This window comes from Carassius gibelio, chromosome B21 (assembly GCF_023724105.1).
Source record: "Carassius gibelio isolate Cgi1373 ecotype wild population from Czech Republic chromosome B21, carGib1.2-hapl.c, whole genome shotgun sequence".
Lineage (NCBI taxonomy): Eukaryota > Metazoa > Chordata > Actinopteri > Cypriniformes > Cyprinidae > Carassius > Carassius gibelio.
The window spans coordinates 25,549,973-25,565,925 of NC_068416.1; the positions used below are offsets into that span (position 1 = coordinate 25,549,973).

At 38.5% G+C, this 15,953-nt stretch overlaps 1 protein-coding gene across 5 annotated transcripts in view; it reads left to right on the forward strand.

The window, feature by feature from the left end:
* LOC127985725 (myomegalin) overlaps positions 1-15,953 on the forward strand; it is a 35,214-nt gene that overhangs the window by 2,344 nt on the left and 16,917 nt on the right. For 2 of the 5 annotated variants that reach the window (XM_052587795.1, XM_052587796.1), the window contains exons 2-30: positions 1,011-1,069; positions 1,466-1,530; positions 3,737-3,847; positions 3,984-4,060; positions 4,537-4,651; positions 4,725-4,906; positions 4,995-5,136; positions 5,453-5,506; positions 7,756-7,890; positions 8,104-8,223; positions 8,889-8,981; positions 9,122-9,340; positions 9,495-9,665; positions 9,748-9,858; positions 10,086-10,223; positions 10,337-10,516; positions 10,598-10,792; positions 11,068-11,259; positions 11,421-11,553; positions 11,728-11,867; positions 11,955-12,071; positions 12,294-12,440; positions 12,522-12,634; positions 12,716-12,855; positions 14,462-14,593; positions 14,681-14,790; positions 14,869-15,000; positions 15,531-15,596; positions 15,730-15,911. In XM_052587795.1, the coding sequence (XP_052443755.1) occupies positions 1,011-1,069; positions 1,466-1,530; positions 3,737-3,847; positions 3,984-4,060; positions 4,537-4,651; positions 4,725-4,906; positions 4,995-5,136; positions 5,453-5,506; positions 7,756-7,890; positions 8,104-8,223; positions 8,889-8,981; positions 9,122-9,340; positions 9,495-9,665; positions 9,748-9,858; positions 10,086-10,223; positions 10,337-10,516; positions 10,598-10,792; positions 11,068-11,259; positions 11,421-11,553; positions 11,728-11,867; positions 11,955-12,071; positions 12,294-12,440; positions 12,522-12,634; positions 12,716-12,855; positions 14,462-14,593; positions 14,681-14,790; positions 14,869-15,000; positions 15,531-15,596; positions 15,730-15,911 (3,771 nt within the window). Of the gene's footprint in view, positions 1-1,010; positions 1,070-1,465; positions 1,531-3,736; positions 3,848-3,983; positions 4,061-4,536; positions 4,652-4,724; positions 4,907-4,994; positions 5,137-5,452; positions 5,507-6,537; positions 7,634-7,755; positions 7,891-8,103; positions 8,224-8,888; positions 8,982-9,121; positions 9,341-9,494; positions 9,666-9,747; positions 9,859-10,085; positions 10,224-10,336; positions 10,517-10,597; positions 10,793-11,067; positions 11,260-11,420; positions 11,554-11,727; positions 11,868-11,954; positions 12,072-12,293; positions 12,441-12,521; positions 12,635-12,715; positions 12,856-14,461; positions 14,594-14,680; positions 14,791-14,868; positions 15,001-15,530; positions 15,597-15,729; positions 15,912-15,953 lie in introns of those variants that run through there. The other 3 variants (XM_052587794.1, XM_052587793.1, XM_052587792.1) reach the window with 2 other exon arrangements.

The following is a 15,953-nucleotide window of genomic DNA, read 5'->3' on the forward strand; positions in this document are numbered from 1 at the left end:
ATGTACAGACATAAAACATTTCAACTAATAGCTGAAATTGCAAAGAAAATTTAAAATGTAACATAAAAACATTCAAAATTGTAATAAAACAGTGAGTTCTCCAACTCTAGTATTTAAGAAAAAAAACCCCAGCATGGTTAATTTTTATGATATTTGAATTACATAATCCAATTTATTAGTAATAAGAAATCAAATGTCTGAATTAAAATGAGTGATTTTTTTTAAATTTTTTAAAAAAAAATTATTCAGGATATTATTTGACTCAAAATCGGCTAATCATATTGTTAGGTTCGATTTTGAAAATTCTATACTTTCGAATGTAAGTATTTGAAACACTTTTAAATAAAATGACATAAATTAGCAAATGCCACTAATTTCAAATATCGGCCTATTAATTGTTATGGTTGAGATATTGGATGTATAAGAAGTAAGAGGCATTAGATTTCTTAGACCTGCGAGGCTCTTCAGTTTGACAGCTGCTCAGTCTTATGTAAGTTCAGTGTGCTGAGTGTCCCGTGGGCTTGCCGTAGCTCTGGGTGACTGTCAGAGGAGCAAAGGGGATTGAATTTGCTTGGGAGCCAAGATTTTACAGCAAATACACACCAACACAACTTAAACATGCTGTAATCTGTACATTCACATTAGTTTCTGACGGCCTGCTTACATCATGCTCTCGCTTGTAGCCAGTGCTGCACTTTAAAATGGTTATGAAAGCACACACACACACTCTTTATTTCTGCTCCTGCCTTGAGGTTGAGTTATGAAAAGCGTCCACAGACGTATGCATTGTCTGTCCTCTCAGTGTTTGTGTGTTTTTCCATGAGCTGGATAGTAAAATAGAATAGACGCTGTAGTGTAACCGCTGGATATTTGCACCTGCTTCATGGATGAACGCTGACAGTTTTGTGGCTTTGTTGTGGTTGCTGTGTATTTGTCTTGCTGTTTGGCTTTTTTACATTTTTAAACTTGTGTTTGGCTCTTTGTGTTGTGTGTGTGTGTTTCTGTTGCAGTATTTCCAGACTGCCAGAGTCTCTAAACAGCGGCAACTTCAGCATGGACGACATGACAGGTACAAACACCCTCATGTCTCATAATGTAATCTGATAACGGAAAACACAAATGAGAGATTGGTGCTTTTTAACTGTTTTGCAGATTCTTTCATGGATGTAGATCTGTGTACTTTAGCACATTTAGGACTTAAGCCTCTGTTGAATCATCGAGAATAAGATGAAAAGACCATTATTTTGTTCTTCCCTCCAGCCTTTTACCTTTAACTCTGTAATGAAGACACACAGTCTGACACCCTTGTTTTATTTCTTTCTGATGTCTGTCCTTGCGTATTAAACCACATGGTCTTAATCAGATTTTCATCAAAGCCTCAAAGGGTCATATGAAAAGAAGTGAGACATTTCTGGAGTGAACCAAAAAGTGTTCATTTGTTCATCTGTTGTCTTGTCGTCTGCAGCGCCTCTGTTTCCAGGGCAGAGGATGTCTCCAGCCAAAGCTCTGACTATGAAAGATTATGAGAACGTAAGTACAACAATATTAAACTTTTTCATTTCTTATAATGAGAGAAAAAGATGTCTAAATGCTGTTTCGGTAGACATCTCACTAGGGTCATGATCTAGATCCCTCAGTTTTCCACTGGTCATCTGAAAGTTTTAGATCCCACCATTTTTCCACAGTTTTCCTGACATTTTTGTGTTCTGCATCGTTCTGCACACGATTCTAATACTCTGCTCTCCACCCAAATTTAAAAGCTGCTGTCGGTTAATGAAGATTTGCTGAAAGAACTCGCAGCTCGATTTGATTTGATTTGATTTTGGTCAATGGTAAAGAATACGGCCTTGACTCCCGTTGCATCTTCATACAAACGGTATTCTAAACAAAAACTGACAGTGTGAACGTAGTCAATGCGTTGAAATATTCTGAAATATGGAACAATATATTAAACATGTTTTTCTTTTCATAGCAGACAGGGCAGATATGCAAAGACAAAGCAACACATGTAGATTTCCTTTCAGCATTTCTGTTGATTTATCAAAATCAGAACCTTTCTAAATGCTTTTTTTTATGGTTTGGAACTAAACCCTTTTGATTATGTGCTAATAAAGAACTAAGTTTGAGTAAACTTGCTTAATGCTAGATTAAAGGGATACCCCCCCCCCCCCCCCAAAAAAAACCAAGCAAACACTCATCTCCTGGCCCTCATCCAAGACATGGATGAGTTTGTTTCTGCATTGAAAGAGATTTGGAGAAATGTAGCATTATGTCCCTTGCTCACCAATGGATCCTGTGCAGTGAATGGGTGCCGTCAGAATGGGAGTCTAAACGGCTGATAATCCACAAGTAATCCACACCACTCCAGTCCATCCATTAACACATTTTGAAATCAAAAGCTTTGTGTTTGTAGGAAAGAAATCCATCATTAAGCCATCATTTCTGGTCAAAATAATACTCTTTAATCCATAACACTTCATTCAGTAAAAATAAAAATCAATTCCCTGTTGTTCTCCAACATTACCAATAGAACTGTTTTGGAGCATTTTTGCTTGTAAATGGTTCTTGATCTGTTCATAATTCTCTACTGATTCAGACAAGACAATTGTCACCGGAGGAAGTGTGATGATAGACTTGGTTTGAAGTTAAAAACATCTTGATGGATTTGTTTCTTATAAACATGCATGCAGTATATCATATTATTTTGTTTATCGGCTGTTTAAACTCATTCTGACAGCACCTGTTCACTGCAAAGGATTCTTTTTTTCCAAGTAAGTGATCTAATGCTAAATTTCTTAACATCTGTTTTGATGAAGAAACCAACTAATCCGATTTGGAGTACATTTTCAGCACATTTTTTTGAACTTCATTTTTAACAGGTCTGTATGCAACTAATGTGGTTTCTTTGGCAGTAACGATATTCTGGGATGGAATAAATCTGCCTGTCCATTTAAGGAAAAGTGCTTATTTCTTTGTACTAAGATAAAGATCTGTGTGCATTCCTGTGTGTGTCCGAATGAGAGAAAGTGTGTTTGTGCTGTAGAAACACAGAGATCTTTCAAAGCGGGGTACAGCTGCCCATCACTGTGGTACTTGTGCTTATTCCACACTCTCTCGTTCTATTTGTATATCTTTCTTCCCTTCCCCCTCTTTCTGCCCCAGATGTTGACTTGAAAAACGCTCGGAGTACAATGACGCACAGTTCACTGCCCTGCCTGTCTGTCTCTCTCTCTCTCACACACACACACACACACACACACACACTCTCATGCCATCCCTCATTACTGACCCACACACAGCCTGTTATAGTCGCTCTGTTTCTCTTTTAGTTCTTGTCTCCTCCCTCCCCATCTCTCTTTCAGTTATTAAATAGAACAGCTTTCCTTATGTTTATTCATGAATGAGTTGTATATTATTGTAATATTGTAATAAAGAAGAACTGCATTTTGAGAAACATTTCAGTATGAAGGAAAGTTAAGTCAAAATGAAGAAGGTTTTCTCCAGTTCGTTCTGGTTTTGTGAACTAGATCAGTTGTAAGACTCAAAAGAATCACGTTCATGAATGTCACAGGAAAACTACAATTCTTTTGTGAATAACAGAATAAATTCCAATTTGTTCTTTAAAATATTCCACACATATTGCTTACATAGAAGCTTTGTGTACATATTCTTCTTGTTTGTATTGTCTGTGTAAATAAGGAGTATTTTGGGAATAATTCCAATGGTTCCCCTGCAGCAAATCACCGCTCTGAAGAAGGAAAACTTCAACTTGAAGCTCAGGATCTATTTTCTGGAAGAACGTGTGCAGCAAAAATGTGACGACTCCACCGAGGACATTTACAAAACGGTGATTGACACGCACTGTCACATGCATACAAGTACACACATGGCACAGTTCACCTCTTTATATTAAAGCAAACAGTTGTTTTGTGCTTGTTGATCTCGGTTTTTCATTATTTTAAGTATCTTGTCTGTTTGTGTAGAACATTGAGCTGAAGGTGGAGGTGGAGTCAATGAAACGAGATCTGGCTGAGAAACAAGAACTGCTTGTGTCCGCATCGTAAGTGCTGCCCACTTGTTTACTTCCTATTTTTACTAATCATTTGTACAACATGATAGAGCATGAAGTGATAAATCCAGTTTCTTCCTCTGATTGTTTGCTGAAAAATTGCTACATTTTATCTTTTGATTTTAGTTTTTATCTGTTTCTATTGGACCGTTTTAAGGTGTAGCTCCACCCTTTGTCAAATTCATTGGTCCAAAATTAAATTCCAGAGAGCCATTAAACATCAAATTGTTCTGATTGACTGTCAATTAATTTCCTAGTTTACAGAAAAATTCACTATTTACAAAAATTTCATTTTTTTTTTTTCATTTAATTTCAGTCTATTTTACTGATATGGCGCATAATATATATAAAAAAAACTGCACCTGGTTATTACTCATTTGCGCTTGCAGGTGAAATATTTACAATTGAACACATGCAGGAGGCAGTAGATATAAGACATGGATCTAAATGTGTGTTTGTGTGTGTAGGAAAGCTTTAGAGAGTTTAGCGAGTCGAGGTGTTGATGATGGCAGAGAGAAAATGCATAGAGAAATGGATTCACTCCGAGAAGCTTTCAGCGCTCGGATTCAAGACCTCGAGGAGGTAAAACAAACCCTAGAACAGTTATAAAAAACGCTTTGGAAGTGTCCTCCAATTTAGTCATTGCTTTCTTTAGTCTCTGCAAGCTGCCCAAGAGGAGCTGGAAAGCATGGCCACCATTGCTGAAAAGGAGAAGCTGAAAAATCTTGGATTGGAGAAAGAGCTGCAAGCTGCCAAACAGTCAGGACCCCCAGCGGTTTCAGGCTCCGCCCCCGAACGGGTCAGAGAGCTCCAGCAGGCCCTCCAGGAGAAGGAGAGGTGATTCAGAAAGAAATTAAATTACTGAAACATCTCCTTACATTAAAAAAGAGTAACTATTAACATATCCCTGATATGATTTCCAAAGTGTTATTGAGCAGCTGCGGGTGTCACTCAAGAATCAAGACGCCATGATTGGAGAGCTTCAGAGCAATGACCCGAAACAGCCAATGACAGAGCAGATGGCACAGCTGAAATCTCTTATTGGCCAAAAAGACAGTCAACTACAGGTTAGTCTTTTAAAACTGATTTATGGCCTGCTCAAAATTCCTAAGGCTGCATAAAAGGCAGATTAATTTATACCAGTTCTGAGTCACTTCAGGCTCTAGTATAAAAATATAAAGTTGACATTGCTGTGTAAATGCATTTATTTAATCTCATTACACAGATGGACCCTAATGTCCAGTTCAGAAGTGCTTCTGTGCTACTTTTGCATTGTAAATTTGGCGTTTGTTTTGTAAATCGCAACAGCTTTCATACATCAAGGTAAATGCTATCTGTAACACACATGAAAAAACTCAGAGTAATGTTTTGTTTATTTTACAGTCTCTTAGGGAAGAGCTAGACCGTGGGAGAGAAAATGCAGAAAGAGACAAAGAGGTAAGCAGACAGCTGGTCCCATTGTGTTGCCAGAATATTCCTCTTTCTGAGTACTTTTATAGAGTAAAATTAGCATGTAGGCTAGCCAGCATGATGATATCGGCCTGTGTGATTCATTGTGCGGCTGTTTCATACATGACAGAAAATTGTTTTAAAGTGAGAAAGGAGCTTGAAGCAATTGAAATTTGATTCATCCATTCCACCAGCATCACAATTTCAGGGTTTTCTTTATGCACTCGTAAGCATAATAGTTTAAATCAAATATTCATTTATCTGATGCACTCTAAAGTCCTATGTCATAATTAAAAATGACAGGAAAAAGAGTGTGAGAACCCTGTCGAAGGGCATGTGCTAAGCTGGATTAGCAGATCAACAGCAGTCTGTGACTGTAGCAAATGCAAATCAAACATGAAAAGGTTGGACAGTTGTGTGCATTTGTTTGGTTTCAACTTCTCAAACTTTTGATGGTAGGATATTTTGGGTGTTCGACATGCAATAGTTTATGAGGTTTGTAAATGATTTTTAGTCATTGCTAAGTGGTGGTTATATGTTCTTGCCGATGTCAAGAGTCCACTCAAAAATTTCAGATATTCTGCTCTGTAGATATGACTGAGGTCCCTCCTTCAGTGCTAATCTGTGAGATTTTCAAGTGAACAAATATGTGCAATCTAAGATGCCATTCATGTCCATAAACACAATGACAGTGTGGCACTAGCTATGCATCAAAGATTAATACTTGGTGTTTAGGGGTTTGTTTGGATTATCAGAAATATACTGTTTCATGCATAAGTGTGACCTGCAACATCCTCAAGTCACTGTAGGAACATCAACGGCCCAAATACAACTCTTCTCATCGGACTCCTGCTGAGCTGAGTGGATTACTGCGTGTATGTGTGTGTGTTACAGCCGTTGTGCACATCACCCAAAGGATTTCCTGTGTGTGTTAGAGGATTAAAGGGTTTAAATCTGCGTGTGGGCAGAGCATAGTCAGCTCCGATTCAGTGCAGAGCAAGACGGAAGGAAAAGCATTGAGGCAGATGCATAGCAAGATAGTATGCTTACAGATCAGAAATTTGTAGTGTTAGTCTGGTGAACATGCGTGACCCATGCCGTGTGTGTGGCGTGTGTGTGCAGGGCGGTCAGTGTCGCTGGTTGTTCAGCGCATGTGGCCGTCTGAGGTTGGCAGTCATCCTTTCGCACGTGTTGGGCTTGGAGTTGCAACGAGACGGCCACAGCGAGTTTCTCTGCGGAAAATGCGTGTTTTTACTCGAGCGCATTGTGCAATGCGACGTCGCCATTGGACAGCTGCAGGAAACGCATGCCGCTCAGCTGCAGCGGATGCAGAACGACAGAGATGGACTGAAAGCGCAAATCACAAACAAGTACAGACAACATAACCAACACAAAATAAGTGGAAACGTACCTCTTAAACAGGAAGTTCAGACTGGAACAAGCTTAAATACTTCAAAGCAGCTGCAATGCATTCGACGAGCTCAACCTGTTCAACCAAAGCAGCAACAAACACGGATTGCCAGTGTCCAAGACAAACTAGGAAGAAGTCAAGGGCTTGTTTCTGTGAATTCAGATGGTGAAGGCCAACAGGAGAAGTTTAAAGGTCGATTGAGGAGGTGTGTGAGTCTTGAGCCGCTTAGTAAAACAGATCGTTCTCAACGTTCAAAATTACTTTCTTCTTCACATAAAAATTTAAAAACCACTGGCGTGCCAGTAACCCGACCTCGTTCTCTTAGTCGCGACTATTTGGACGTCGTAAATAAGAAGAGCGCTTTGATTTCACGCTCAACTTCCCTCCAATCAGTGGCCCTGGAGCAGTATGACCACGCCCACATCAGTGCATCACCCCTCAGACAGACACGCCCACTGAGAGGCTCCACCCCCACAACCGTAGAAACGACCTCGCTGGTGTGTGATATACTGCAGCTCTTGAAGAGTGTGCAAGGAGTGCGGCCTGTCCCACGATGCAACAGTAGCAAGATTCCAGTATTAAAATATCCGAGTTATATACATGGAAACACCCACAGCGGTGTGTCTTGGAAATTGAAGCTGGAGAGAAGTCTGAGAGAGATGGAAGAGGATTTTAATGATGAATACATACCTGTTAAACAGGAGGTACATCACTTCTACACAGATTTTGATGACTCTCTGACTTCTCTAATTTTAGCTAGGATGTTAGGGCACTGCTTACCAGTTTTTAGCGGCAAATTAAATACAAGTTTTTTTTTTGTTTGCAGATGTTTGTTGAAAGGCAGAATGAACTGAGCAGATTGGAGCAGAAAACCAGGCAGCTGACCGAAGAACTGAACACGGCCAAAAGCAGCAGCCAGACCCTCAAACACACGCTAGAAGAAACGGAGAGAGAAAATAAGGTAAATACTCTGCAGACAACCCCTCTCATCATATAAGCAGACTATGCCAGGGTTTGTATTGGCTAAAATAACAAATGATATAAGCCTCTTTAACATTGCCGATAATAATTTTAGAAATTGGTTCCGTGCATACATGAATTCTAAGCAGAAATTGTCATTGAATTAACAGCAAAGTATTGTGCTAAAGTCTCATTGGGTTCCTCTGTGTTTTAGGCTCTTTCTGATGAGCTGCAGGAGAGAGAGATCGAACTGTCAGCAGAGAAGAAGAACTCTCTGAAACGAGACAAAACCATCCAGGGTCTCAGTCTGGTTCTCAAAGAGAAGGAGAAAGAGGTGTGACGCAGTCAAACATTAAAACTGTTTGATGTATTTTTTATTTTTATTCTATCAACAAAATTTCAGAATTATAGAACAAAAAAAGTAGGGCAACTCAGAGCAAAATAAAACAAGTACTTGAATAAAAATGTATGGTAACACTTTAGAATAGTGTCCAATTCTCACTTAAAACTAGTTGCTTATTAGAATGCCTATTATTAACATATTGGCTGTTTATTAGTGCTTATAAAGTACATATAATGCATGATATCCATAATCCTACCCTATACCCTACCTTATAAACTAATAATAAGCGTCAAATTGGGAGTTAATTGAATTATGTCATAATTAATGCTTAAAATAAAGTGTGACTAAATTTATATTAACAATTTATATAAAAAATGTTTCTACATGGCAGATTTAAAAAATAAAAAAAAGTCTTTATTGGAGATTATATTGAACTAATGATAATTGAAACATAAGTCTGAAGCAAATGTTATACATTTGGGTTTAAATTTAATCAATCTTTCTTTATTAATGTCGTATTTACTTGACAATGGTTTTATAATGTATTTGAAAACAATCTCATATGAATTGAGTTTTCACTAAAAACTAGAATGCTTTTGACAACAAATACTACTATAAAATGTGGTTTTACCTATATTTATCCTTCTTTATTTCAGATCGAGGGTCTATCTGGTGATCTTGAAGAGAAAGATCAGGCTCTTGCTAAGGCTCGAGAGGCCCTTCATAAAGCCAAACTACAGAAGTATCAGGTATGTGTGATTGTGCACTTTTCAGTGGTGAGGTAGAACAGATTGACAGCTGGAGCTACTAAGTTGCTCCTCGTCACTAATATAGTAGATGGGTGAAGGATTTGTGTAATGAGTGTGTTATGTTCTTCCGTTTGTTCCAGGGGGCTGAAGACCAGCAGTCTTTACTCCTGGAGCAGCAGGCTGAATTATCACGGCTCCAGGCGGAGGCTCACTCCTCGCTGCTGGAAGCCCAGAGGCTGCAGCGTGTGCTGGGCAGCAGAGATTCAGAGCTGTGCCTTCTTCAGCAGGTCAAACTAGAACTAGAACAAGAGCTGGAGCAACTGCAGCAACAGAAGAAGAAGGGAGACAAGACCATTAATGTGAGGAGCACAGACATTGTATTGTAAAAACGAAATACTTATGTCATTACAAAGAAATACTACATATGATTTTAATTAAAATGCTCAGATTAACCACAATTTTTAATGATATTACATTCTTTTTTATGTTTTTGCTTTCGTCTGTTTATTGCAGGATCTTCAGAACCAGTTGAAGAAGCTAAACGGAGCTCTTGCTGACAGAGAGAACGCTCTAGAACAACAGCGTCTAGAACAGCAAGAGCAAAACCGCGCAGCTGAACAAAAACTACAGAACACCATAGAACGACTCACAGCTAGTCTGAATCATAAAGACCAGCAGCTGCAGGTACACACACACACACACACACACACACACAGAGCTTACACACAACACCTCTATGCTTTTTTACTCATTCCTGTTTTTTCAGGACTATATGAACATGGTTAAAGATCTGGAGAAGAACAGAACTCAAGAGGAAGGTGATCCCATGGTGGATAAACTGAGAGCACGACTCAAGGAGAAAGAGAAAGCACTTGAGGTTTGTGGCTCTTTCTTTATTGTTTTCTGTATTTATACACAAGTTTTGAAGGTACAGTACCATAAACCACCTGCTTAACTCAGATAATGATTCCAGGTGGATGGTTGTATGTTAATGATTTGTGTTTCTCTGTTTGTGTCAGCAGAATATTAAGCACAGTTGCCAGCCTTGATTATCATAAATATCGACCACTTGAGATTTTTGTGTGCTTTATTATCTGTGAGCAGAAAGCCTTGGATGAGAAGTTTGCAGCCGTGGAGGAGAAAGAAAATGAGATCCATTTGCTGCAGCTGAGCTTGAGAGAGAAAGAAAGAGACGTGGAGCGTCTCAACAACCTGCTCTCACACAACGAGGAGACTATCAATGTAAGACTGTGTTTTTGTGTGATTAGAGAGAGATTTTAAATTGGTGAATGTTTAATTTCTTCACATAAAAGTGCTGATCTAGAATCAGATGCTAATGGTTTCTCTCTGTGTAGAGTTTTGATGCTCTAATAAAGGAAAGAGATCTGGAGCTGCAGCAGCTGTTGAACTCGCTGAAGAATCTTCAGAGGTGTAAAGACGAGACTGAGCAGAACCTCCAGAGAGCTCTGAGAGAGAAAGACGCCATTATACAGCACTTACAGCAAGCGCTGGACAACAAAACGAGAGACATGGAGGTACAACACGCACACTCAAGTTTTGGTGCAGACACAGTCAGAATTTGCTAAGTGTGAAGGCATTTTCTCCTCACTTTCCAGGAGATGGCCGGTAGGGTTCTGAGCCAATCAGAGTCCCAGGGTCGTGACCTCGCAGAGCAGATGAGTCAGAGGTTAAAGGTCACAGAGGCGATGCTGTCCGAGGCAGTGAAGGACAGAGAGAGGCTAGTGACCGAGAACCAAGCCGCTGTACAAAACCTGCTGGCCACAATCAGCAGCAAAGACCAGCTTCTGAAGGTACTAGATGACCGGGTTATTTCACTATCATTGAGATACTATCATAGTTTTGTTCAAAAATATTTTAAGTAATTTCAGATTTAATTGAATAACTTTTTTTTTTTTGTATTTCAATTTTCACATCAATTTTTATATTTTAATCATATTGCTATTTTTTTAATTTCAAGTAATTTGTTTTTTTTTATGGTTTTGATGCACTTGTACACTTGTGCTTGATATGTGTACTTATAAGCATCGTTTCCAATGCCTCAGAAATATCTGTTTTGTGTTTGCAGGAGAGTGCGGAGCGTCACGTACAGGCTCTGAATAATCGTGCAGGAGAACTGCAGGATCTTCGCAAGGAGTTGGCAGACACACAGCTGCAGCTCAGAAACGCACAGAGACTGAACGCTACAGCAACACAGGACGGTCATCTAGAGACTGCTGAACTCCGTGCAATGTTGGCGGAAAAGGATGCCCTCATTAATGTGAGACTTTGACCTGTAATCTCTTGATCACAAGGCTGTTTTCACACTCAAATCGATTGCTCGGTCCAGAAACGGAATTGCTTTAGTGTGCAAAAAACCTTCTTAAGACGTGATTTTGTGGTAATTAAATGCCAAGTGATGTTGTTCTGTTGCTTTTATAGAAACTGTTAGACCGTGGACAGGCGAAAGATCGCATCCTGTTGGAAATGAAGACGAGTGAAGCTCTTCCTCCTCAGGTGCTGGAGCTCAGACAGACCATTGAGGTGCTGCAGAAGAAACTTGAGGAAAGAGAAGGTGAGAGTGTGTTTGTCCTGTAAGAATATAACGGTTTTACAGTAAAGGTGCACATATAGGCAGATAATGGGGATATTTCTTGAAAAACATGGGTCTTGTTAGAAATATGCCATGCTTCACTTAAATTCAACTTAAATGATATCTAGACATAACATTTGTTGTGTGTTTTTGAAGCTGAACTAAGCAGGCAAAACAGTGAGGACACTCTGGATATAACAACGGTCAGTAAGAAATCTGTGCTGATTTTGAAGAAAGAGCTCATAGAGAAAACAGAAGCTCTGAACGCCGCTCTGAAGAGAGAAAACCAGCTCAAGGTCTTTAATTTGAGATCTTAATGGATTTGTTTTTTTGTGTGTGTTTCAACGTTTGAAGTTTTTAAAATAATTGTGTGTTTGTGACAGATTTCTCTAGCAGAGCTTCAGTCAAAGGTCTCAGACCTAGAGATGCGTTTAGAAGGAAAGATAGCCAATATCGAGTCCCTGACATCAACACTCAACACTAAAGAAGAAATCATTACTGTGAGTAGAAATCACACTCACATATACCACCATTCAAACATTTTTTTTTTTTTTGAATCGAAAGTAATTAATACTTTTATTCAGCAAAGATGTATTAAATTGATCAAAAGTGACAATAAAACATTAAACGGTAAAAAATGAATCTTTCAAGGCACACCTAGCATGAGCCCATGAGGTTGGGTTACAGTATATGCTTCAGTCTGATTTTGTGGTCCATTGCAGGAGCTGCACCAGCGTTTGTCTCAAAGAGGGGACAGTCGACTTCCTCTGACCTCAGATCAAGCGTCCCAGCCGGGTGAAAGTGAATGCAGCATTTCCTCTCTCCCTCAGAGAGAAAGAACCATCATTGGGGGAGATCGCCAACAACAGGTAAATGTGAACACATGCATGCATTCTTTAAGCTGATCCATGCCAGCATCTCTAATGTTGAATGCCTTTCTTCTTTTGTAGGAGGTTGCATCTCTATCTGATCAGCTGACTGAGCAGACAGAGTTAAACCGAGCTCTGAGAGCTGAGCAACATCTCTATTCTGACCTCATCAGAGCCGTCAAAGATCGTGACAGGTGTGTGACAACTAAAAGTTTGTAATGTGCTGTTAAACACTTGATACCTATATTTAAATGATGTTTTTTTTTTTGTTTCAGTGTTGAGAGGCTGCAGGCTCTGCAGCTGGAGCTCACAGCTATATCACTCCTCAGACAGCAGCTGGAAAGTGGAGTCCAGATGAACACAGAGCTGAGAGATCAGCTACAGAAAGAGATCCAGAGAGCCAAACAGAGAGAAGGTGCAGAAAACCAATCAGATGTCATGCTCTAATCTCCCAATATACCAAAAGAACCTTTTAGTTTGTTCAGCCAACAGTGATGCAGGGCTGTAGTCAGTTCAAGGTCAGAGCTAAGGGCTTAATATTTTGCCCATCAGGTTGTTGATTTTCTGGATGCATCTTATTAATATCAGGACACACAGTTACAGCTCATCCAGCTTTTACATCATTATCCTTGTTCATCCGCACATAACCATGCTTTATTTATATGAAAGCTTGCATTTATCTTTTTTCTGACTTGCATGTATGTTTGTTCTGTTTTGTTTTGTGTTGTTCTGGCATTCCTGTCTGTCTTGTTCAACTCATTTTTTCTGTTGTCTGTGATTATTTATTTATTTATTTATTTATTTATTTATAGATAATATATTCTTTGTAATAAAGTGTTTTAAATGTGTGTGTCTCATCAGCACTGAAACACTACTAATACATTAACCTCATCCCTCCCTGCCATGTACACGTCTTCACTTATTCAGCTTGTTTCTTTCTTTCTGTGCATACCAATGAAAACCTTTCCAGTCCATTAATCTTCACATTCCTCACAAGATCCTCATATACTCACTGTTTTTATTTATTTTTTAAGTTCAGTGCCTCAGATACACTGAATGATGAAAATAAAACTCATTCTGTCCATTTCTGCTCCATTTACCTTTAATCGTTTTGTGTCCATCTGCTTTGTGGGATTGTGGCTGTGGTGATGCCTTTTCCAGCCCAAACAAGATAAAATAAAAATCTGCAATAATAGTCTTATTTCTGTGCTATATGTGTATATACTATATATATATATATATATATATATAGAGAGAGAGAGAGAGAGAGAGAGAGAGAGAGAGAGAGAGAGAGAGAGATTTTAAATTAGCTTCTAATTAGTTAATTATCTAATTAGTTCTAGTTTAACTAAGTACTTCAACCTAAACATTTGTCAACATTCATAATTGTATAAAATGTTAACATTTTATTACAATTTAAATAATAACATATATTAATTATTTTAGTTTATATATATATATATATATATATATATAATATATATATATTTTTTTATATATGTATATATTTTCATAGTTAAATATATATATATTTTTTTTACTTCTATATATTACACTGAAGCTGATCTAGAGAAACTTATTTATTTGATAATTGATCTATTTTTATTCCCCCTTCATAACTTTTGAATTTGATTCAAATTGAATGTGATGCTATTTGCCGATCATCTTTCTGTGCACACTCACAAAACACAAAACAAAAAAATGCACCTGATTAACTTTCCTATTAACTTTCTACCAATGTCTTGCTGTGGCTCTTGCTTTCACCACTCAGCTTACAATAAATATCGGCATAAAATAAATATGCCTGGAAATAGCATTGTGTATATTATTCTATGGTGCAACTTTGGTTTATGTCATATTGATTATGCACCCATCCACTTCTTCTCATTATAATTTGTGTTTTCTAAGCTGTTCTTTAAAGACTAAAAAAGGAAATATGCAGAGAACAAAGTTAAAGTTGTGCATATATATTGAATGTGTTTGGAGTGTTACTAACTGCGTGAGTATACATGTGTTTGCAGGTTCAAACCCTTCAGAGTTAGAGAGTCTGCGGGATGCACTAGAGGAAGCCCAACGCTGGAACGCCTCTCTGCAAGCCAGACTGGGTCAGATCCAGAACCGGGGAGGAGGGGTTGGACAAGCCAATGATACTAGTATGTTCACATGTCAAACCTATCATTTGTCCGTTCTTAAATTAAATTATTTAAGTTCATTTGAATTAATTCACCTGATGATTTTAGTGGACACACTGAGTTGGATTGGCGATCAGACGTCCTATATGAGTATATGTGTTGGCGAAGGGCCAGAGGAGGAGCTCCAGCACTTGACCATTGAACAGCTCAGAAAAAAAGTGAGTGCCTAATCGCCAAATTTTATGTCATTTTTGTCAAACAAGATTGAAAGATTTACATTTTCCTCTTATTTTCAGGTTTTAGAGCTTCAGGCAGTCAATGCTGAACTGCAGAATAAGCTGCTTCAGATGGAGAAAGACATAGTGGGAAAAGATCCAGTAGACTATCAGAAAGAACCAGACCTAATCAACCTCTCAACTCCAATCAAGGTATTAAAGGTCACAGTGAAATATTTTCAAAAATAGGCTTAGAAATATTATTTTTATATCTTATGTAATGTTTTTAGAATACATTTTTGCAAAGCCAACATTTGGTTTGATGCCAATGTAAAATGGGGCCCAGTTTCTTACCTTCTTTTAACCTCTTGACCTTTAACCTCAGACCTTCTGGTTTTGTGCTTTTGTGTTCCGTTTATGATCGACCTCTTGTCTGTAGTTGAGTTTCTAGTCTACTAACATTAGTAAGCTGTAGATTGGACCTTCTGCTGAATGAGTGGTTATGTATGTGTCTGTGGTTATTTTATTTTTTCCTCCCTCTAGTTTTCTCTCTGTGTCTCTGTCTTCCATCCCTGCTAACCCCAGTTATCTCCTCTCTCTTGTCTTTCTGACATATCTTTTCTTACCCATGATCACCTGCAGCCGTCCCATCCTACCGTTACTTTGTGCTTTCTTTATATTCTGTTCCATTATGACATTTTATGTTGTTAAGTCATGTGTCACCAAACATGCCATTACTGTAGCAAACACAGATACAGCAGAAACCGACTTCTGAAGATGATGTGACACTTATGCATCCAATCACGGAGGTAAGAGAAATGGGAATATATGAGTCAGTTTTGTAAAAATATACTTTAATCTGGATCCTCAAATTTCAATCTATAAAACACCGTACTCTTGTTTTGGTATTTACTGTTGTCCCATGTGTTGTATATCTCTAAGGAGAGATGTGATGAGGCAAATCGTTCTGCAGAGGATGTTAGTGAGAGTAATCATCCATCACAAACTCAAAGACAGCAAAGTGGAGTACAACTCGCATCTAGATTCTTTAGGGATGAATCGGACAAAGCAGAATTCAGATCCCTTCTCTCAGATTGCGGAGCGGAGTCAGTCTCTCAACTCCGGTATGTTTAAGATAACTAGGTATCCACATTGTAGCTCTGTAT